Consider the following 19,762-nt stretch of genomic DNA (forward strand, 5'->3'; position numbering starts at 1 on the left):
ATCTGCAGCACTCACGTGCAAAAGATTGAGAGGGTCTCACACATTGAGCATGCTTGCTGGTGCTCATGATGTTGTCCATTGCCAATACAAGTTTAGAGGCAAAGTTGTAAGAACCACAACTGATAGTGGATCCAACTTCGTTAAGGCCTTCCAAATTTTTGGGGCACAAAATGATGCAGAAGAAGATGAAGAAGAAGCAGACTCAACAAAATGTGGCAAAAGTGAGTAAAATTTGTTACGACCTTTGCCCTTTCTGCTCGCCATGATGCAGGTGATCACTCCCTGCGTGTGCAGTATGTACATGTAAGTCCCCCACCAGCCCACAATCCTCCAGCACATCTCAGAAGTATTACTATAATTTGAGGTGATGTTTGTTTTCTATTCTTATATATCTATATTTCCTATTATTGTGAATGTGAGCATGAATGGTTGTTTGTCTCTATGTGTCAGCCCTGTGATGCACTGGCAACTTGTCCAGGGTGTACCCCTCTAATTACCCAGCTGGGATAAGCCCCTCGTAACCCTGACAAGAATAAGTGGTCATAGTACCAAATAAAGTTTCTTGAGTAAGTGACTTTGTTTTGTGCCAGTCAGTATAAAATGATGTCGTGGTTCCACTTTATGTTTTTAGATTATTAGATTACGGTAGATTATCCTTTGTAAGATTAGAACATAGCCCTTACTGTAATCCTTCAGAATCATAAATGAATGTGAGTTATCGTCATTTAAATAAATTTCTTCTCATACTATCATCATAATTGGCTCTTGTAGTTAATAACAGTAGAGGGCGCTCTCTCCTCAATCATCCTGCACCACATCCACTCTCCTACTCAGATTTCTCTGAGGGGACTCAACATGTTTTTTTTTTTTACCTTTCGTGTTCAGCTTGTTTTTAATTTATCCGAGCAGGTCAAATTATAGACCGCCGGTCTGCACGACTGAGGACGACACGATACATCCATCCAGCTTGTCACAGCACCTCACGAGATGAGATTTATAATTCATTAATGAGAGCTCATTACTTATGCAAATGATGTAGGTCAAGACAAGCATCAATAATAAATACACCGTACATCTGCTGTAAGCTTTATGTATACTTTATATAGATACACGTAATGTACAACGTGACCAATAGCTTTTACAGAGAATATAAAAGTTAATGTAACTATAAGCCCACACAGGGCGGTAGAAGATAATATTCTGCCCTGACCACAAGGCTTTCAATTTATTTTACAATCACATAAAAAACTACTGGTGTTTATATAGTTTCTGACATCATCAATGATAGCATCATCAATATTACTTCACTATGATCATCGTCTTCAACATCACACATCACTTTTTCTATATATCTTTATCATTATCGCAAAATACAACCATCTTTCTCACTCATCAGTCATGGCTTATTAAACAGCATCATCACAGTTATTGACCAGTATCATCATCATCATCGTTATATGTTTTCTTATGGTTATTGTTTAAGGCTTTTGGAAAGAAGACCCCAAACTTCAGCTGATTCAAACGTCTGCCACGTGGGCTCAAACGTGTTACACAGAGTGTGCATACTACAACAAAGAGATCAGAAAAACCTATACATTATATATACATACATAACTTAAGCATACATTGTTTAACATTTACAGGTCGTATTAAACCATTTCACAAATGAAAATAAATACAAAATGATAGTTGGTTATATTTATAGATACTTTTTTTTTTTTTTTTTTTTAAAGAAGAACACAAAAAGCAAGCAATGAATGTTCAGGGTTACAAATCAAATGCAAACAGGATCACAACAGTACATCGACCTTCACTGACATAGGTCATAGACAAGAGGGAAAACAAAAGCTTAATTGGACTGGTACCCTATTGGGCCGTTGCACAGCCATAAATAAAACCTACCCAGTAGACTGAAAAGACTTTTTTAAAGTTAAAATCCTTAAGATTTTCATGTAACCAAACCCTGTTTTTGATAATTTATTTATTTATGGACAGCATTTCATCTGCAATAGCTAATTAAAGCATTAAATAATTATATTATTATGCAATAATAATTAAAGCAAATTATTTAAATTACTCTCTAAATATTAGTTTTTATTGGGAGTGGCGGGCTCTGCCATCACATGTACAGGATTCACAGGAAATGACGCATACAGGCTTTTATTGTGAAGCAGAAGTCAACGAAAATTAATTTTGTCACTGAGGTTAGCGTTAACTCTGATTAATTGATGTGTGTACAAAACAACACACAGGTTAGTTTTAACATTGTTAATTCAAAGGTAATGGAACAGGAAGGAGCCGCCAATGAACATGCGGCACACCTCCAACTCCTTAACAAGGTAACTAATGTTACTGAGTTTCAACTTATCAGCACCAAATCAGATCACGGTAGCAGTTATGTGTGTGAATTTCTGACCTAGTCGCTGCTCAAGGAGTGTTTGCTGTAGTATTAAACTGCACGTGCTGTCGGCACCGTTAAACAGGGGCCACACAAGATTATCCCGGACTGAAATCTTAAGGATTACAACTTTAAGTCCAAAAAGCAAGTTTCATCTCAAGCCTCTGCAAAAAGCTCATTTTCTACTCAACGTAAAAATAAAAAAGTATGCACATTTCAAAAATTCTCTGCTCCTCACAAATAAAATGAAATCAGCCCAGCTGACTCAAGACTGTAATGCTTTGTTAGGAACCTTAAATGTAAGCCAGCGCTGTTTTCTGAGGTTACTCTGAACAGGGCTTCAGCCATGGCACCTGTAGTAGTGGAGAACTCAGCACCAGAGTGAGATGACGACGTCTGTAGTCGGACCACACGTCTGAACTCTGACTTTGAATTACAACTTCTTGATAAAGCACAGTGGAGGAACATTTATATGACTTATGCACCCATACTGTAGATGCTGTGTGCATTGATAGCATGCACACTACTACATACACGCACACGCACACACGGACACAAACATATTGGTCTATAATAACTCACATGCATGCATGTGCACCTGAAACATGGCAGTTGTGCTTTAGAGAGAGCTAGAAACAAGTTATGACCTTGAGAGGGGGAGGTAGGGGGGTCTCTATGAGATGGAGGAGAGAAAAACTGACTGGTTGGATGCTCCATGTATGAATCAAATCCATATATCTGATTTTTCTGGAGCTCTGCTGTCCCCTCAGTAGTGTTTTATGTCTCCCCAGCAAGTTCACGTGACTTGCAGACAGTCCAGGGGGGAGAAACTGAGGTTTGTCTTCAGGGTTTCTTGCAGTGTCGTTTATCTGTTCATGAACGGAAAAAGGGAGAGAAAGAGATGGAGATGGAGATGGTGGAGATTGGAGAAGATTGTCCCTCTTCATTTCTTGTTGGCGATGCGTCTCTTCCTGGTGGCCAACATGTCGTAGAAAGGATCTCTGCTGATGCTGGCCCTGGAGAAGAAAAAGAAGCCAATCATAGGACAGCTATGAAATAAATAAGGCCACATGAGAGGAGCATCTTTGATATGGAAATGTAGGCACATTTATATAAACCCTGCCTTAACTAGATCAAAAAAAAAGAGTGACCTACTTTGGTTTCCATGGTTTCTGAAGAGGAACCCCCACTTCCCCTCTCTACACCACCCACCCAACATCCCAAGTTTTTTCTTGGTACTCTAGTTTGCTGGAACCTCCTCCAGAACAATCACACACTTCTGCAGGTTCATCGCTTTGAACGAGGGCGAACCACGGCGCTCGAGATTAGTGACTCTTCTGCGTTCTCCTGTTTTTTTGGAGAGCGAGTGAGTCAGGAAGCCATTTGGGCTCTACTGAGGAACCCAGTTTCACGGCTGCTAAATCCTGTTAGCGCCTGCACAAAGCAAAAAGAGGCTCAACCCCCCACTGCGGATATCTCTGATTCCCTTTCACAACACCATGCGCACGCTAAAGAATGAGTGTATCAACAATGACTATCCAGCTGTTTCATATTGCTCACTGTCACTGCGCACAACCTAATTTCATGAAACAAAAACTCCTTTGTAGGCCGTGATTATAAATACATTTCCTCCATTTATGTCCTTAAACATACACAGTTGTGACTCAAGATGCTTCCTCTGTGATCATCTCTACTTTAGATTTCCATAAAATGCCCCCCCCAAGTCCTCTCGGACCCCTCCGGTTAAGCACAAGCTGCGGCTCGTTAGCCTACGTTAGCCCCAGTGCAGAGCTGCCTCTGCTGGATAGGTTTGCTGGGTTTGCTGGCTCACCCTCGGGATGCTATAAGCAGTGACTAATCCTCCATCATTTCCCCAGTGAATACCCTCTGAGAGTACGAAGGAAGAGGAGGAGGAGGAGGGATTGCACTGTATTACAGTATACAAGTGTTCAGTTCTGCTGAGCCAACTCTCTTTGACATTGCACCATCTTCTGTGCAGGTGATTACAGAGCAACATTTAGGTCACTGACAGCAACGTTATTAATACTCGGAGCTGTTTCACCATTTATATCTCTGCTGCGCTGTTCTAAAAGTCTGTGTGCTGACAGGATTGGGTTTGCAAAGAGGTGGAAATTTTAAAAAAACTTATGGGAATTAACTGGAAATTTGGGGAAATTTAGTAATTGGGGCTAGGCTAGAATCATGATAAGATTAAATGGTCAATGAAATGATCTGCTGCATTTTCATGTGCTATTTGCAAGTTAAACATTAATACCACACATCAAATATATTTACCCCATAATATCATAAAACTCCCTTTATGCAGTCCACGGGCTCAAATGTGTGGCTTCAACAGCCCTGCAGTAAGTGCATGTGATTGAGGAATAGCAGATATATAAGTGCATGAAATCTGGTTGTTTTAAGATTATGCTAAAATATATTTTCCCCAACTATATTTAAGTTCCCTGACAAGGGTCAGCTGTAAATCTTCCCATAATTTCCCATAAATTCCCGAGTCTACTGCCTGGACTGATTGTCTCCCAGGTATTAGTCAGACCCTGTGTATCTCCATGGAAACGGAAAGCAAACAATGTTTATTTTGAGCGCAAATTGTCCCAAAAATGTGAAAATCTTTTGATTATATGTTTCATTTAGGTTGGTTATTGTTGTATAATCGCAATATTGCATTCAAGGGTGTGCCTTAACGTCATTATTGATACTTACCGCATCACCGTCGTGGCAATAATGGTAACACCCTCTCATGCAATGTTGCCTAAAACTACAAAGAGCAGCAGGTTGGCTTAAAGACTAGAAACAGCTAGCCTGCCTGAAAGTAAGAAAATCCACCTAACAAGTCGTGGATTATTTCGTCACCAAGTGCGTCAACATTATGGCATCACCGTGAGGTTGCCAGGCAACATGTGGAAACTTGCTTTAGGTGTACCCGTGAGGAGGCTTACTTGATGGATTTAATCCACTCCTCTTTCTCCTCCGGCGTGGGCGCTGATATCCTGTACACCACGTGGTTTCCCTCAACAACACGCCCGTCTGCCTCCGTCTTGCAGGCTTTGATCACCTGGCCCTTGTGGTTGGGGTTATAGAGCTCAAAACAGTTCTGGAGAGTAGACAAAGAGCAGGGTGATTTGATTTAGAGCGTCCAGTAAACACAGTAACAGAAGAGGAAAGATACTCAACGTGGTGAGGTCTCTAATGAGGCAACACTCACGGGTTTCCTGGGCTCCTCCACCTCCCTGATGCTAAGATTCTCCAGTGGGATAATCCCACGAGGCTCCTTGTCCTAGAGGGAGACAGGGATGAAAAGGAGAAACATGAGATGAAGGAGACAAACAGCCACGTGACATGTTTCACTAGCATGAAAATCAACCTCTCTCCCCTCGTCCTCGCTGCTCTTTAACAGAGCAGATAATGTGTGCAGCAGTCAGACCAGAGGACGGGACATAATGATAGTGTCCTGAAGGATAATACCAGGGTAGAGAGAGGACAGTGCTGATGTAGCAGCTAGCAGGGACACAGAGGCACTGACAGGAATCTTCAATGATGCAAATATTAGTGGCAAAGATAGACAAACACACATGGACGATAACAGTCAAATAGAAAGAAATAAGCCTTTTTGTGGTAACCTCCCACACAGTGCCAATCCGCTGCTACATTTTCTAAATAGCAGCCACAGTAGCCACAAGTGGAAATTATAGGATAGCCGACTGACACGTTGAATTTCTCTTTATTTCCCAAGATTTCTCTTGAGATAGTTGCTTTAAAAAGACATACCATTATATGACCTGAACATGAAAATATTTATCTGCAACGTGCCAAAACAGAGTGGAGCCTAACTGTATGAAATCATCAAACTGTGCCAACGTTAGCCAATATCAGCACAGTGTAAGTGTTACACAAGTAGAGAAAGAGTCATTAACCTGTGCTGACAATAGTGTAACACAAGTAGAGAGTCATAAAACAAAAAGGACTCTATATTAATGGTCATACCCGAAGTTAGGCTCTATTATATTATAAAATATTATATATTAGGCTATATTGGAAAAATGTTTTACTGCTTATGAATTCAACTTTTCATTTGCAAGAGGATATCTTGTTTCTTTTTTGCAAAATTTTACATTATGGCTTTAAAATTACTCACACGTAATATCTGTTGAGCACTGTGTCATAGTTTTTAAATAAAAAAACTACATATAACTATATGGCTATTGTATATAGTAAAAAAAAAAAGAAATGTAATAATTCTCTTTCTTTGTTATATTCCCAGAATTTATTCTGGCACCCCCCAAAATCCTAAATATCATCCCAACTGGATTTGGGAACCAGACAATATTCATGAAGTGTATTTTTGAATAACACATTATGACATCAAAATGAACCTTTTTCACTTTATTTGATGGCTGAAGAGCCATAAACAGACTCCATGTCAGTAGAAACACAAACACACTCCAGAACTTGCACACATGCCTGCAAAGACACACTTTACTGATCAAAACATCATCTTAGTGCGACACTCACTGTTGTGTATTCAAAGTAGTAGAGGCAGTTGTCGGTCAGGATGAACCACCGTCTCTTCCATGTTTTCACTCGGCCTCCTGACAGGAAAAGGAAGAGGCAGACAGGAAGTCACACAAAGGCCACAGTGACAGACTGGCTGTCTCTCATCAGGAAAAACATCAGGCATGTGACACTCATCAATGACGCAGACACACTTTACTTTAAAAATAATATAGATATTATAAAGTAGTATGTATCGGCTCTCAGGAGAGCGGAGCAACAACAGTAACGGTAGATGTGAACCTAAAGCACCCTTGAAGGATGTTGACGCAGACAGTTAAAACATAGAAACAAAACACGCTGACACACACAGCAAACCTCGGAGCAAGTTCACCACCTCACGTGTTAACTCGTGCAAACAACATCCTAAAAAAGCCAAAGAGAGAGACACGTTGGTGTGAAACAGAAATCAGCCTCTGGCAGCGACTGCAGAGGAAAACACCACTTGTGTCAGAGATGTAAAAGTAGGGATGGCGGGGAAGCCGTCCTGGTGTGTGCATCATGGCTTTGAGAAAGCAGCGGTGGATGAAGTATTCACATGCTTAAAAGGGTAATACTACACTGTAAAAATACTCTTAAGTTACTTCAGAAAAGTATGTATGCGTAATTATGAAAATGTATTTAAGTATTAATAGTAGAAACGCAGAAAAGACATCCATGACTGTTACACTGTAGGTGTATTGTATTATTATTACTGTGTATTACTGTGTATTTTATTATTATTACTCATGCATTCATGTAAAAGCAACATTTTCCTGTTGTAGTTGGCGGAGGTGGAACTCATTTTTAAGTATTTTGTATCAGACTGCAGCTAATTAGTGTTTTCTTCATGAATCGAATTTCTTTTGCCCAACCAACAGACCACAAGGCTAAATTATTAGAAAATAATTGAAATAATTCTAAAGGAAAATGTCTCATTTAAGAGGCTTGGATAATAATTTTTTTTTGGCATTTTTGCTTAAATGGACTTATGTTAGTAGTGATCCATACTAAAGTGAGGAGGAGGAGACGGAGATGCCGGGAGTGAAAAAGACGGTACAAACCATGACCAAATCATACCGTCTGTTATCATGGGGAACGTAATAAGATGGAGGAGCTAACGATGCTACAGACTACAGAGGGAGTATTGAGAGTGCAGCATCACAGAGACGTGACTGAATGAACTCGCTGCTAACTTTGATCTTATCATATCTTAAAACAGATCATTAATATTCGGTAAATCAGCTTATTAGTTAATGAAGTCAGCTCTTCTTTGGGTACTTTCATTTATAACAAAAACATATTTTAATAAAATAATCTCTCTCAAAATTCTACACATTTCCTGTATGTGTGTGTGTGTGTGTGTGTGTGTGTGTGTGCGTGTCTTTGACCCAACATTTCTGATTAGTTCCTCTCATCACTAACACACATCTTTTCACTGCAGCATTTCCTGTTTCGCAGCGCCTCACATGAAGCCTCGGGTTTTCCTTACATTTCAACACACTCCGGCTATTGAATTAGCGTGGTTAAATTTCCGCTCTGCGTAAAGAGAGATTTTATTCCTTCACATCCTCCAGGGTTTATTTTTAGAGAGTAAAATTAGAAATATTATAGCGAGAACTGGTGCAGGGAAATGGCTCCGGGGAGGAACCGCACACAAATGTAATCATGTTAGGTCTGTGAGCCTCAATGGAGCTATTTGCATTCATACTCGCTAGTTTGATGAGACGACGGAGACCCAGAGGAATGTGTAGGTCAGAGCCAGGTGTGTGTAAACATAGTAATAAACCTGATCACCTGCAGGGAGATTGCCCTTTAACCTTTAACAGTACCCAGGCTCTTAAACGGTTTTATGTTCAATAATAAATCTTTAATGTCTTTAATGTAGTGTGAACAGCAGAGCGAAGGGGGAATAAAATCAAAAACACGTGTAAACAAACGAAGACAAACGCTAAAACAGAGCAGAGAGACGTCCAAGAACTGTATTACCTCACTGGGAAAGCATACAACCCCCGCTCAATCTCTGGCACACAGAACAAATAATTACAGTGTTTTTTCCCAAACTACATTAAAATGATTTTCACAAGTCTGAAGCCAGATGTGTAAACAATGCACACCCACAGACTCACTTTTCACACATAAAATCCTTTTTTTAGAAGAGCCATGCCGTGAGAATGTATGCACACTTTTCTTAGTCTAGTGTGATATATCCATCCATCTATTTTTTTTTACCACCTATCCAGTATCGCCATGCCAGCAAGCGACAACCTCCGTGGCTGTGAAGTGAAGCATAGCTAATTCTGTCTGAAGTCTGAATTTTTATATAACTCACCTGTTCAAATGATATATTATATATTAAGGTGTGAAAGTTATGCATAATGCATAGTTGTTTGGCGTCATTCGGCTCGCCTCAGGTCCACTGATGATCCACGTCTTTTGAGCTTCAAACTGGCTCCTCAGAACACGATGGGTGACGTCACACATATGACATCCATTATTTATACTGTCAGTGACATTATTATGTACGTCAAGATTTATTCTCGAAGACGGTTTCCACTGCACTTTGTTATATTTTGCTTTTATCGATAAACCAACTTTTCCACTTTTCAGCCAAGTGCAAAAACTTTTCCTCACATTTCCATCCAGGTATTACATAATTCTACAAACTGTATGAAAGTGGCTTCATAAAACAGAGCCACACATACACACAGCTTCATAAATTTGGCAAGAAAAGTGTGTATGCATATCAGGCTTTGTCTGCAAACGCACAGCCTTTTATGCATCCGGTCTTGGACTTTAAGATGAAAGTTTAATAACACCTTTCAGCACCAACACATTATTGTTACTCAGATCATATCTGTTACACACTGTGAAGGCTTCAAACGCAATATTGTCGATGTTTCGAAGTCTGCATGTTTTAAAATCTAACCAGTGATCATCTAATCCAGTTCAGTGCATCACTCCATCAAGTGAGAGAGCACGAGTGACATTAACCTCGCTCCGTCCTCGAGTTCTCACTCGGCTGTCAGAATAAAGCAACGGTTGTAGCAGGAAAATATCCAGGATGTTTTGCATTCCCTCAGCAGGGGAATGTATGGAGACACACACTAACCTAATTTAAGCAGCCAGCCCTCTCTGTCTGGGTTAAAGAACGTGTGCGTCAGGTCGTTCCCGTCATCCTCTGGGATCTTGAAGGGTTCGCTCTTGATGCTATCGTACAGATTCTGGACAGAGACAGACAACAGAAAGAGATTATGGAAAAGGATTAAACACATACACCTCTCGCTCCGTCCTCCAATCATCAAACTCCAACGCCTTTCAGATTAACGGTGCATTAAACAAGACATTGAAAGGTTTTATTTCAGCATCAGGAACGTTGATTCATACCTCAGTAACTCAGCTCTTTAACGTGTCTTTTTCTTTAAAAAGAAGTCAAGGGCAGTTTGTTACAGACCTCAGCTTACAGTACGTGGGCAGAGCTTGTTTTTATGTTCTTTAAGAGATCACGGAAGATCTTTAGCATCAGTATCTGGGGAGATCTAACTCTGCTGAGCTGCAGATATCTCAATCAGTGAGGCATGACTCTGCTGCACGGCGGGGAAACTGACTGCCTGACTCTGTACTTTTAATTGTCAATGTAGTATTTACATACCAACACTATGTTTGTACACGCTACATCGGATACATTTGTCATATCTAATAAACTAACACGGTCAAAGCTCTCACCCTGAGTAGCTCCTCTGGGAGGTCTCCCCCCTCATTGATCCCTCTGTTCATGGAGATGAAGCGCTCCACGGGGGGCTTGTCTCTGACGTTGGGGTTGTGCAGGCTTGTGTTCAGCATGATGATGGCAAATGATAGGACGTAGCAGGTGTCTGTGGAGGTAATTACACGGGGTGTCACTGTGAAATACAGCACCGCATCTCTGAGTGTGTACGAACACATTTGAATTACTGATCTTTTGTCTGGTTTAAATCATTGATATTATAATAGAGTGCTGCAGGAATGAGTCCAAAAATACAGAAATGTATTAGCTTCTTAGCACTTCCAGTTCTCTTATCTTGGTTTAAATGGCTGATAAGGCATCTGTGTTTAACACAAGCTTAAGAGATTTTCACGCTTTGTACTACAACTTAAAATGTGTCAGTTCACAAACTTGTTTCTGTGTTGCTAAATGGCTGAATGAGACTACAGAACTCAAACTTTCCAACTTAGATTTTAAATACAGGTTTTATTTGAGACTTTGGAGCCTTGAACACAGACTGCCATCATATCCGTGCCCAATAGAATTTCTCTTTCTATGAGTGATATAATTTCATCCACCTTTTGTATACGAGCTGCTGTGACAAGTGAATTTCCTCGGTGCGGGATGAATAAAGTCTATTTTATGAATATTATCTTTTTGCTTCTGGCGATCACATTTATGCTTCATAAATCATGAAAGGGTGCATTTGTGAAGTTTATCTTGCTAAATAAAACTTTGGTTTACAAACTTATTTTATTATTATTTTAGTTATTTTTGCAATAAATCAGAATCTAATAGAAAACTCCAATTGGCTTTTTGTTGAAGGAACCAAGTCGCTCCAAAAACATGTAATCCCTGCAGCACTCTATATAAAAACTGTATCAAGATTGCTCACTTACTCGGTTATATTTGCAAAATTTTAAAGATAATATATGTTCATCATTTTTGTGTTGCACAGTGGAAGATATTCCTTCATTTATTATAATGGTATTGAGATGACAGCACAAATGATTTGTTATTAATTAGACAGCATTCCATCAAAAGATTTTCTCACCAAATTTAAGGCTCTGTCTCATAAAAAGGAAATTTTAATCAACAAAGAGCCCCATATTCTGGGTCACACACAGTCATGGCGCCCTCCAAGGCCATGATGCAGTAAAGTCAGAGTGAGCACACACACACACATACATACACACACATACACGCATACAAATCCATGATCCACCGCTCCTCTGACTCCACATCATAACTCCTGCAAACCACCGTCCTCCTCATCCATCCACGCACTAACTGCCCCAGTCAACGTCCCCTGCACTGTAATTTACGACCCTGAGTGCACTGATCCTGAGAGATGACCAATAACTAAGTCTGGGTGTGTCACCACTGCACCACCATCAATATTCATGACCTGAGCTGTCACCTGTGTCCTCCTCAACACCCGCTCGGTTAACACAGGAGCAGCAGCAGACGATGTGCAACAGACCAAAGACTGCACTAATGACCACTATTGACCAGTGATCAATTTCATTATCACTGCTGGAGACACAAATAGTGATTATGCTGCGATTAGTAAGCAAGCTGCTAACTACAGTGGAAAACGGAGAGTAAACCAATAAACCTTCATAAAAGTTTTCATATTCTCCAGCATTTTAGGGAAATCTTCAGTGTTGTGGCCACATGTTAAAGATTTAAAAGATTTAAACAGCTCAAACAGGTCCAGCTGTCTAGTCGGGAAAGACAGACAGTCAGAAGCATTGATCTGAAGCTGAGGTGGTCTGGCTGGCCCATGGTATCTGTCCTGGACTGTCTGACTGAGTCTGACTCATATATCTGCTGCAGTGTGTGTGTGTGTGTGTGTGGGTACCTGTGGACTGGAAGACGCCGGGATTGCATTGGCAGTACCTGGAGGCAAACGCCTCCATCATACGATCAATTTTCTGGGCTTCGCCAGGAAGTCTGAAGCTCCACAGAAACTGCCTACGACAGCAGGAACAGAGAGAAAATATCATGAAATACTGATGCAAATGAATATTAAGAGACTATATATGAATATTTTTACATTAACATTAAGAAAGGAGAAAACTAAATGGAAACAGTCTCACTGAGAAGTGTCAACGTGTGTGATTTGGCTACAGCATCAACAAGAACTCTGTTGACTGACTTTAAAACAAGAAACAGTATAATGATCCACATTAATTTCATATCAGAGTTCTTAGAATTACCTCTTTCAGATCTTTAAATAATTATCAGATTTTTAAAACTGGGAAACGCTGATTTTGAGGAAAGGTCGGTTTAATCCAATTTTAAAATCGATATAATGATAAATTGCAAACATTTCCCATCTCAACCATCCATCCTGCTGTTTTAACCAACATTAGCACTGTGTGAGAAATCTCCTTCATCCCATTCATTTTAAATGACACCACTGTGTTGATGTAGTGAGGACACCAGTGCAGAGTTCGCCAGCAAAATAAATGACAGTATCATCTGCAAACAAGTTGAATCTAGCTTAACTTTTGCAACAAAGCCTCATCTGTCAGGGTTTTGCATTCGCTAATTTAATCAAATACATGCAAGCACACATTCCTGTACTATTGTGTTACTTTGAAACAGGATGATTTGACTCTTTATGCAATGACTAATGCCAAAATAAAACCACTACAGTGATGTATGTATGACTCAAGCTGCACATCCTGGATTATATTTAACCTGTAGGAATACACCCCGACTTACATATATTTTTTATATGTGTTATTTTTGATTGTTAACTCACCTTAAGGCTTGTACAAGGTTGAGGTCTGCAAACTCATGAAGCTCCACAAACGCCTGAAGGACCTTAATGTTAAAATCATCCCTGGAGGAGAGGAGGGACACGTGCCACACGTTACAAATATTTACACTCTTTAAACAGAAACAGAACAAAAACAGACACTGACAAGACTATGATACTGGATTCAATTCGGAAATGCGCTGCAGGGACAAATTCCTATGTTTTGCGGGTCAAGGTGGAACGTAAAATCCTGCAGCCATGTCTCAGTACTAGTTTGAGACAGAAAGCCAGTGTGTCGGCTGAGCCAGGCAGCATAAAATCTCCTGTTGTTTTGACAGTCCTATCCCCATTGATATCCCTTCGATAAGAACCACATGTCCGCGCAGTTATTTTACTGGCACGGTCTCCTGCCGTTGCTCAGCTCCATAAATCCAGACTACTAATTTCCTGGAGCTTTACGCCCTCGTCTGAGCGCATGCAGTGGAGATCTGACAGAGAGATGGGGAGAGGAAAAAGAAAGGTGGAAGAAAAACAGAAGGAAAACTGGAGAGCTCACCGTTCTCCTAAGTAGTCCCCGATGACTGTTTTGTTAAGCCCTTCGCCTTTGTAGAGGAACTGTGCAATGTCCTCTGGAGTGTTCTGGAGAAGATCGTTCTCCAAGAGAAACTGAATCCCCTGTAGAAGAAAAAGAAAAGGATAATAATAAGCACACTTACAGGTCAGTTACCTATTTTGGTCTGTTTTAATAACCCTGGTGGATATATTAGGGACGACTCAATCGTATCATAAAGGTGTAATTCAATGGTAACAGTGCTATTGGTTGTGACAAATAATCAGTTTAGGGCAGAGCTTGACCTTTTTAGGGTCCATGTTGAACTTCTTCCTCCCCATGGCGATCTGTTTGTTTCTTTGCGTGGTTTTACTGCAAAAAAAAAGAAAAAAAGAAAAGAAACATCCATCAGATGACAGTTAAGGGTGTGGTGTTGTCCTCAGGCTACTGTTTATTTAGTAAGTCTTTATTTTTGTTTATTTAACCCATCCTGCAGCCAGTTGGAAGAATATTTCCCATTTTAATGTCACCCGTCTTCACATTTACCCCACAGGGAAATCTCCACCTTTGTGCGTCTGTGCCCAAAATAGCCCAAAGCTGCACCTGAGACACACTAACACACACACACTCAAGCACACATACATATCCTGACACACAGCCTCACTCCACCTCTCCAACCTATTGAATGACAGCCTCTGAATACAGACTGTTTGGCTAATGTTTAGTCAAGGGACTGTCCTCAAACATCGTCACTCCCAGACAAACACGCCAACACACGCGACAGGTGTGAGGCTCACGGCAGAGGTAACAACATGGCTCAAAGGCTTTGGAGGCCAGAGGAGGCAAAAGAAAGAACCAACTAGTCCTCAAAAAAAATTAATCAGTCAATAAATGAATAATATGGATAATTGATTGATCATTTGAGTCAAGCAAACATGCCAGATATTTGGTGGTTCCAGCCAAAATGGTTCCATCATATGGTAGAATAGTATCTTTTTACATTTTAAAGCTAACAAATTAGAAGTTACAACAATCAGTTGATTAATTCAATAGTCAATCAACAGAAAATGACTTTAATAATTCATTATCAAGCGCAGAGTGTCCTAAGACACAGAGTGTCTTAAGATCATTTTTAAAACACAAAACAACAATCAGGATAATCTGCAGATTATTTGATAATGATAACAATCATTAGTTGCAGTCATCATGCATAAAATGACTAATCAAGTAGTCAAAATGAATAAATAAATAAATAAATAAATAAACTCACCTCTCTCCCACACATGTTAGCTGCTCGATCTCAGTCATTACCTCTGCAATCTCAAACTTCAGCCGCTGCAGAGGAGAAAACAGCAAAATGACTCGGTCACTAGATTTGTGTTTGACAGACAAGGACAACATGCATCCAGCGAAATTCTGTATAGAAGGTTCCTAATTTGACAGTTGTGTACTTTTTGATAGGAAAGTGCATCCTCATATTTAGTTTATTAGATGCTGGACAGTTTGAAAGAACATTACTAACACATGCACATTATAAAAGCATATAGCAAGCATCAGATTACATGTATAGCAACTACCTATGACAACTTTCTGCTGCTGGAACAATTAAAAACATCATTTTCACACTGTTACTCACTTCAATATCATCCAGAAGCTCTTTTTTCCTGCGTCGTATGTTCGACAGCTCATCTCTTTCCTCCACAGACAGGTCCTCAGGTACTGGAAAATACACAGAGTTGGGGGGAAAAATGAAAGAGCATGTGTGTGAGAGAGAGAGGGAGGGGCAGGGTTATGAGGATGGATTAAATTAATTCACCTTCAGACCAGCCTGTCAGAGTCACAGGGATTAAGCCTGACAGTGCAGCATACCTATTCAATGAATCCATGCCAGAGACATTACTCATGACCTAAATTAATACACTAACAGACAGCTCATACGCTCAGATATGTTTGTAAAAAGGCATGTTCAGTGATCTAAAAACTACCCATTCAACACTCTTTGGGTATATGAGTTATGCTCTGATGGTTCTCCGAGGACGGATTATCGAATGGTTTGGTCTTTGGAAAGTATTAAGAACAAGTATATCTAATATTATAGTGAAAAACTGTCCTAATCCTACCACAAAGAGTCAAAGACATTAGACCCTTTCATGGTTGGACATTTTTTATTTAGAACAAAGGAGTGCCAGAAAACACGAGGCAGAAAATGTTAAAATTTGGTCTCAAGTTATGGAGGAAGTGAGAGCAATAATGATGATTTTCTCACAAGTTGTGAACAAAACGCTGACATATCATCAGTTTTTAAGTTGATATGATGAACTTGTTAGCAAACAGCTGCTTCCTTGTCATCGTGTTTGTTACCGTATAATGTGTCTAAGACCCATATTCACTCTCTTTTAGCTCTGTTTTTGGTCTCTTCCAAGCAGCAACCTCCATGTCTATGCCAAGTGCAAGGAATGCTTAAAGTTATGCATAATCAACAGCGTGGTCGCTTTGATTGACAGGTAAGTGCCGTTACAGGTGGCTTATTTGATCACCCAGGCGTCATTCGGCCTGTCGATGATTTTTGCCAGATTTTAGGCGGAAAAGGCAGGACTACAAAAATGGCGGCAGCCAGAGCCACAGATTCTGAGCTTCAAATAGCTCTTCCAAAACCAACAGGTGACGTCAGTAGACTGTACCAACTCCTGATGGAAATATCAGGCTCTCTAGCTGCTAAATGCTCCATGATGTTCACCAGCTGGTCACTAACTATGTCTGTCTGATGTTTGGTGCTGAGCAGGTCGTGTACTGTGGAGTTTTTTAGAGTTAAAAACAACCCTCCCTTAATTGGGGTTGCTCCCCAACAAAAAGCATGAAACACTACTAATCACATAACAATGCAATCATATTGTATTTTAAATTAAACAGGAGAAACTCTGCTACAAGCACATATAAGTCATATTTACATACACCAAAAACAACTCCAACACCAAGCAAATTAATTATAAAATATCGAAATCTGTATAGCGTCACCACATTTCATCGAGTGTGAATTTTTATCGGGCTTAAATTAAATCTTTCATTTATGCTGTGTGCCATCTTAATTTATTCTGAGGCAGTGACATACATACTGATACTTACACATCTGAACAAATGTCACAAGTGTTCCCCTTTATTATGACACCAAAATTATTCAAATAGATGTTGACAAAAAGATAGTTGCAGAGATATACTCTATTCGTTTTAGGTCATTTTCAGATGCAGAGGCCATAAAAAAAGAGACTGGGGCTCAAGAGCATACGTATTTGTAGACATGTTTACAGTATATATATATATATATATATGTGTGTGTGTGTGCATATACTGTAGGCACCACCTTCCCTTCATACAGTATTTTACAGTACATACAGTGTAATGCACTCAAAATATGGAGCAGGTGTTAGAAGTAGATTATAGTAAACCCACATGGGGAGGAAGTTTCTCATGAGAATTTTCTTTCAAACCAAATTAAACCCGCAGAAACGTCCCTGTTGAAAAGCAGATCACATCCATAAATAACATCCAGTGCTTTTAACACACTCACACACACACACACACACATCGACCACTGAGCATCTGGCGAGGCCTCCCCTCAAATATTGGCTTTCTGATAACTCTCATTGAGCCTTCATTTGGGGTAATTAACACTATAGAGACAGAGCTGCACATCACGCAGCACGCACGTTTTACTGCATGAGCACACAAGCGCTGTATACACAGGTGGGTACACGTTATATACATGCTACGCATACAGAATTTACACATCACACACAGACACATATTTATTTTATTCTACACTATGGGTCTCTCTGAGCCACCTACTTATCCTTCATTTAACCGTGCCACGTCAACTTCTTCCCCCCAGACCCCTTGGAGGACCTCCCCCTCTCTCCTCCACACATCAGAAAACAGCAATCCATTCGAGAGTGGGCTGACAGGAAGTAGGTCATTTTCACATGGAGCTATACCAGATTGTGCTTCTCCTATGCTACACACACACACACACACACACACATATATATATATGCACACACACCCCTCTATCTCCCTCTTTGTCCGCCTCCACTCGTAGTGCTTGAAGTGGGGGGTTAGAGCAGATTCAAATCCCCCAACTGAATCATACCGCTAAGCAGCTTTTTTTTCTGCCGTTGTTTCCCCCACTGACTGTAAATAATGGAAAAAGGAAAAGAAAAGTTATTCCCTCTCCTCTTCATCTATCTACTCAATCGCTTCCTCTCTTTCTCACACTGTTTTAAACTCATCCATCTCTCTCCTCTGTCTTGCTCTGTGAGACAAAGTGACAGAGGCAGCATGGACCATTAGGTTCTTATGTTCTGAGGGCTTAGAGCTCGTGTTATCACAGGCGAGCAGCCAGTCAAGAGAGCAGAGACCCAGATGGGTGTAGATGGCTCTTTTTAACTGTGTGATCACCTCTCCTTCAAACACACTTTTACCAAGAAACAAAACGAGTAAGGCTGAAGAGAGAGAGAAACAGAGTGTTACATTTAAAAAAACACGTTTTAGACGATCATAGAAATGTGGGTTAGATGCTAATGGGGTATAAATACCGTGTCCACTGAGCATTGTGCAGCTGAATGATGACTCACCCTTAATTTGCCAAGATATCAAAAGTAGGTTATTTTACTGGTTTGACTGCAATGAGGAAAATTTTTAATTATAAATGCCCTTAATGGCATTAAAACAGCAGCTGCTGCTGATTTAATTAAATTATTAATATTATTCATTGTAAACGTAATAAAAGATGTAGAGAGGTTGATGGGATTGTGTGTGTAAACTAATGTCTAATGTTGGGCACATAAACTTCCATAACACATCACACAATTTATCATTTTTACACTTATAGATACGTGTTAATTAGCAAGCTTCAAGGGGTGCTGGTTGGCAACTACATATTCATCATACGGACACAAGAGAGGCATCAATCTTCTCATCTAACTATCAAAAATAAAAGCAAATAAAGCAGCCGGTGACAGTAGCTCTGAACACTTCTGTTGGATCTAAGCGCCACAAGCAGAAAAAACAGTACAAACCAATAGGATGAAGGAGCTATTGGTGCTAAGAGGCTACAGAGAGTGGACGACACACAGCATAGGAAACGTCCGTGGACCACAGGCCGGAGTCAGAACTGGGTCACTGCAGGAAGGACCTTTGTACATGGCGAGCCTTCTTAACCAGTGTGTCCCTATTTATGAGTATTTCTCTTATCCACCTTGAATATTGTGAGCTGTGGTAACACGTGAACTTCCCCAGTATGGGATTAATAAAGTCTATCTTATCTCATCTGTATACCTCTATATGTTTGCTAAGCAAACCACCTGAAATGAGAGCGGCATCAATCTTCTCATCTAAATCTAAGCAGGAAAGCAAATAAGCTTATATCCCAAAAAGTCAAACTATTCCTTTAAAAGTTAAAACTCAAAGTAGTAAGTTAATAAAACAACAAAACTTATGTGTAATATGATGGAAAGCCCCAGAACGGCTACTAAATGGACCTGGAGGTGAGACTGTTCAGTCAGAACATGTGCAAGCTTTATGCACACACGTAACAAGTGACGTTTTTGTGACTTTTAGGGAACCGTAGCATCTTAACATTTTTAATAAAGTTCTTTGTTAGCTTTCACCTGTCTGTCAAACATGAGTTTGTAATAAGGGAGACAAAGTGACAGGTCTGCGGGGTTAAAGTGGATAAAAAGAGGAACAAAGTTT

The 19,762-nt window shown here is 40.1% G+C and overlaps 1 protein-coding gene across 2 annotated transcripts in view; it reads right to left on the reverse strand.

The window, feature by feature from the left end:
• Positions 1–2,526: 2,526 nt before the first annotated feature.
• The window catches only part of cyth3b (cytohesin 3b), a 35,608-nt gene continuing 18,372 nt past the window's right edge, over positions 2,527–19,762 (reverse strand). The window contains exons 2-13 of one of the 2 annotated variants that reach the window (XM_027285848.1): positions 15,651–15,733; positions 15,285–15,349; positions 14,320–14,386; positions 14,021–14,139; positions 13,468–13,548; positions 12,559–12,671; positions 10,676–10,824; positions 10,062–10,173; positions 6,932–7,008; positions 5,625–5,696; positions 5,359–5,513; positions 2,527–3,414 (exon numbers count right to left, since the gene is read on the reverse strand). In XM_027285848.1, the coding sequence (XP_027141649.1) occupies positions 3,342–3,414; positions 5,359–5,513; positions 5,625–5,696; positions 6,932–7,008; positions 10,062–10,173; positions 10,676–10,824; positions 12,559–12,671; positions 13,468–13,548; positions 14,021–14,139; positions 14,320–14,386; positions 15,285–15,349; positions 15,651–15,733 (1,166 nt within the window). In that variant the 3' untranslated portion in view covers positions 2,527–3,341. The remainder of the gene's footprint in view (positions 3,415–5,358; positions 5,514–5,624; positions 5,697–6,931; positions 7,009–10,061; positions 10,174–10,675; positions 10,825–12,558; positions 12,672–13,467; positions 13,549–14,020; positions 14,140–14,319; positions 14,387–15,284; positions 15,350–15,650; positions 15,734–19,762) is intronic. The other variant, XM_019253235.2, reaches the window with a different exon arrangement.

Source organism: Larimichthys crocea, chromosome XII (assembly GCF_000972845.2).
Source record: "Larimichthys crocea isolate SSNF chromosome XII, L_crocea_2.0, whole genome shotgun sequence".
Lineage (NCBI taxonomy): Eukaryota > Metazoa > Chordata > Actinopteri > Sciaenidae > Larimichthys > Larimichthys crocea.